Below are 3499 nucleotides of genomic sequence, written 5' to 3'. Positions count from 1 at the left end.
AACTCTAGCAAACTTGATGTTTGCAGCAAGGTTATAGTCAAATGCTTATATAAAAGTCTTAACAAAATGCTTCCTAATATAAAATCAATTATTGTAATTATGCTATCAAATTAAAAAAATAAATGTATGATAGGTCCATACAAAATTATAGAAAAATTCATATCACAATCTTATACTTAAAAATCAGAGTATATATATCGACTTAGCTCACAGACAAAGCTACGGCCCTACAAATTGGGCAGATGTTGTTGCGTTTGAGCCATTCCCGTATGCACATGAAATGGAACTTGTGCTCGCAGTTAATTTTTCCTAACTCATCCCCGGTTGAGAACTCATCCTACAAATTAAAATTCATTATGTGAGATAATTCATAAATTGATTGATTCCATCACAAATTACTTAAGTGAAATCAGATCAAAGCTAGGGAATATATATTTTGAAGCAAAACTAATGATTGAGAATTAAAATATAAGTATTTTGTTACCAAGCAAATGCAGCAGGAGTCCTTATCCTCATCATCATGATATGATGTTTCAAAAGTAGATGTGCCCAAAAGACTCATAATAACTTCCTCACTCAATAATCCTGGATGATCCTCCTGCTCATCCAATGAGTCCTCCATAACCTCCTCTAACTATCATAAATTAGCAAACATTATATATGTCTATGTATAACCATTCAAAACAAATTTTTATTTGAAGAGAGGAGTATTATTATATTACATTGTAAAGTTTGTAACCAGCAAATAAAGTAGCCAGTAATGTATGCTTATTGCTATATTAATTTACCTGTATTGACAAGTGCACATTCAGGATGTCATCATGGTCTGCATTGTCTTCAAGTGATTCCAACGTATCCACAATAAGCTGGAAATTTAGAATTACTAATCAGACATAAAAATTAACACCATCACATTAAAATCAAAAGATACATAATTAAAAACAAATTTAATCTTTTGTATCATAGCCCATATACAATTATACAAATAAATAAATAAGGGATAAAATTAGTTATTGTAGTTTCATTGGATTTCTACTGAAATAATTAATATTAGATAAAACAAGATAGAATTCTCTCTATATATATATATGAGGGTTCGAGAAAATGTTTTTAACTAAAAAGTGAAGGCTATAATTTGAAAAAAGGGACAGTATTAATTTTATAAATATTGCAAACTTGAAATTAAAGTTTGCACTATGTTTTTTTTACTAATGAACCCGATGGATGCTATACAAAAATTCGAAACGTAAGAATTCTTATTCTCCTAATCTTTTTATTAAACATATTCAATAATGATAACAATGGGATATCAGTAATGAGATTTTTTTTTTTTTTTTTTTTTTGCAAGCCTCATTACTGATATCCCATTATTATCATTATTGGATATCAGTAATGAGATTAGTAATATAATATATATAATATTACACATATTCAATAATGATAATAATTTTCAAAAACTGTTTTTTTGACCGAAGAGAGAAGATATATATAATATTACACATATTCAATAATGATAATAATTTTCAAAAACTGTTTTTTTGACCGAAGAGAGAAGTACGTAACCGCTACTTGAGGATATGCTGGTAAATTTCATTGTGACCTTAGTTAATTTTTTTTTTTTTTTGAATCTCTATTACAATGCAATATCCAACCTATTGAAGCATAAGAAGAGTCAGTATTGACTCCACTGAGACTCGAACCCACCACCTCCCCCCTCCCGTATAAAGGAAAGGGTTTGATACCACTGGACCTTGGTGTGACCTTAGTTAATAAAATACCACAATGAAATAAATTAAACTAGCATAGGTTAAACATAACTGATCGGCTCAAACCAAAAAGGCCAATAAGCTAGCCACCCCACTAAAAGTTAAATTTGTAATCTTGTGATTACCAAACCAACAACCTAACCAAATTGGCTGAGGTTGCCAATAACATTTTCAATTTTGTCATAATTTTAACAAATGTAATTTTCGGTAAAAATCTTTATTTTTTTGAATTTGTTTTCTTCTAAAAAGTTTACAGATCTTTTAATTTATTCCTAAAATATTTATAGAAGAGTTAATTAGCAGGATTTGAAATTAACGAAATGCTATAATCTAAAATCACATTTACATAATATTCACTACTCTAATTACCTGTATTACGGCATCCACCATATCCGGGTCTATGTTTCCTCCAGTTGCTTCCCGCAGACCATTCTCTACTTGCTGAAAATGTAGAATTACCATCAGATCACATTAAAATTCACAAATCTTTAATTTGTATAATGAATTTGTAATCAATGGAAGTAATATAAATGGAAATTTTGTAAATTAGCGTTGGTACCCTTTGAAGATTGCCTGCATCCACTAAAGGATTATTAGCATAACCCTCCATTGTAGCATTTTGCGGCGGCGGCACAGTGGGTTGGTGAGGGTGGCTATGCGGCGGTGACGGCGGTGGAAGAGCAGCAACCTCAGGTTGTTCTACAACCATTGTTCCGCTAGTGATAGATGAATGAAATGGCTGGTCTCTTGTGATGTCGGGACCAAAAGAATTGATATCCCTTAGATTCGAGATTTGAGAGATTGTGAGTGAATGAACCTGTAACTCTGTAGGTTGCTGCGGGTTATCGCCATTCTCCGGCAGGGTTATTTCCACTCCGAACAGACGTACGGGCCGAAATCTTGGCGTGCCATTGTTGCTTCCACTTTCCCGCTCCATTTGATCTTCAGTTTTCAATAAGAATTAATAAAATAATTGAAACAAGGGGGTATTTATAAAGAGTAGATTTTAACAAAGCTTCTCTCACTATCCTGATTATCTAAATTTAGAGATAGCGAAACGGGAGCATCATTTCTGAAATTAACTCTATTTATAAACATTTTTTCATTCTCAAAAGAGTTAATTCCAGAAATGATCCTTCGACTATTGACTTTTACTAATTTTTATCCTGGACTTTTAATTTTACCAATGTTGGTCCCTTAATTATTGATTTTGCACCAATTTTGGTTATCGACTTTTAATTTTACCAAAGTTGGTCCCTTAACTATTGATTTTGTACCAATTTTGGTCTTCGACTTTTAATTTTACCAAAGTTGGTCCCTTAACTATTGATTTTGTACAAATTTTGGTCCTTCTGTTCAATCAATGTTAAGTATATACGGTGTTAAAATTGAGGGCAAAAATGTCAAATCAAATGACTTCTCCTACTTTTTTGAAAACGAAAACGAAGCATATATTAAGAAATGTCAGAAAGGAGTACATCAATAAGGAGGGGAGTGACTTCTCATATTTTTAGTGAGGACATTTTTGTCTCTTCATATTTTTCTTTTGTTATTTTTCCGGTTTCAACATGTTTAATTGGTTTAGGACTTTACTAAAAACCTGTTGAAAAATATGGTTACTAAAAATCAAAGATTACCTTGTTGCTGCGTATATTTTAATAGTTGCAAAAGTATTATATTCGTGGTAGAAAAATATATTTTGGATAAATTATAATATTTGGTGAAATTATGAT

General features: G+C 31.2%; 1 protein-coding gene across 1 annotated transcript; it reads right to left on the bottom strand.

Moving 5' to 3' along the window:
- Positions 1 to 202: 202 nt before the first annotated feature.
- On the bottom strand, positions 203 to 2703 carry LOC115998841 (E3 ubiquitin-protein ligase RNF38-like). The gene is made up of 5 exons (XM_031238501.1): positions 2326 to 2703; positions 2136 to 2207; positions 789 to 866; positions 485 to 634; positions 203 to 337 (listed from the first exon to the last, which is right to left on the bottom strand). The coding sequence occupies exons 1-5, from the start codon at positions 2701 to 2703 to the stop codon at positions 203 to 205; spliced, it is 813 nt and encodes a 270-aa protein (XP_031094361.1).
- Between the last annotated feature and the right edge of the window lie 796 nt (positions 2704 to 3499).

Source organism: Ipomoea triloba, chromosome 12 (assembly GCF_003576645.1).
Source record: "Ipomoea triloba cultivar NCNSP0323 chromosome 12, ASM357664v1".
Lineage (NCBI taxonomy): Eukaryota > Viridiplantae > Streptophyta > Magnoliopsida > Solanales > Convolvulaceae > Ipomoea > Ipomoea triloba.
The sequence above is the reverse complement of the archived record's forward strand: the minus strand, read 5'-3'. Positions and strand labels throughout refer to the sequence as shown.

Excerpts from the sequence above, each read along its gene's own strand:
- LOC115998841 (XM_031238501.1), bottom strand. The coding sequence starts at position 2,703 with ATGGAGCGGGAAAGTGGAAGCAACAATGGCACGCCAAGATTTCGGCCC. Across the intron at positions 867-2,135 it reads TGGTGGATGCCGTAATACAG|CTTATTGTGGATACGTTGGA; the intron begins GTAATTAGAGTA and ends CTAAATTTCCAG. Across the intron at positions 338-484 it reads ACTCCTGCTGCATTTGCTTG|GATGAGTTCTCAACCGGGGA; the intron begins GTAACAAAATAC and ends TTTAATTTGTAG.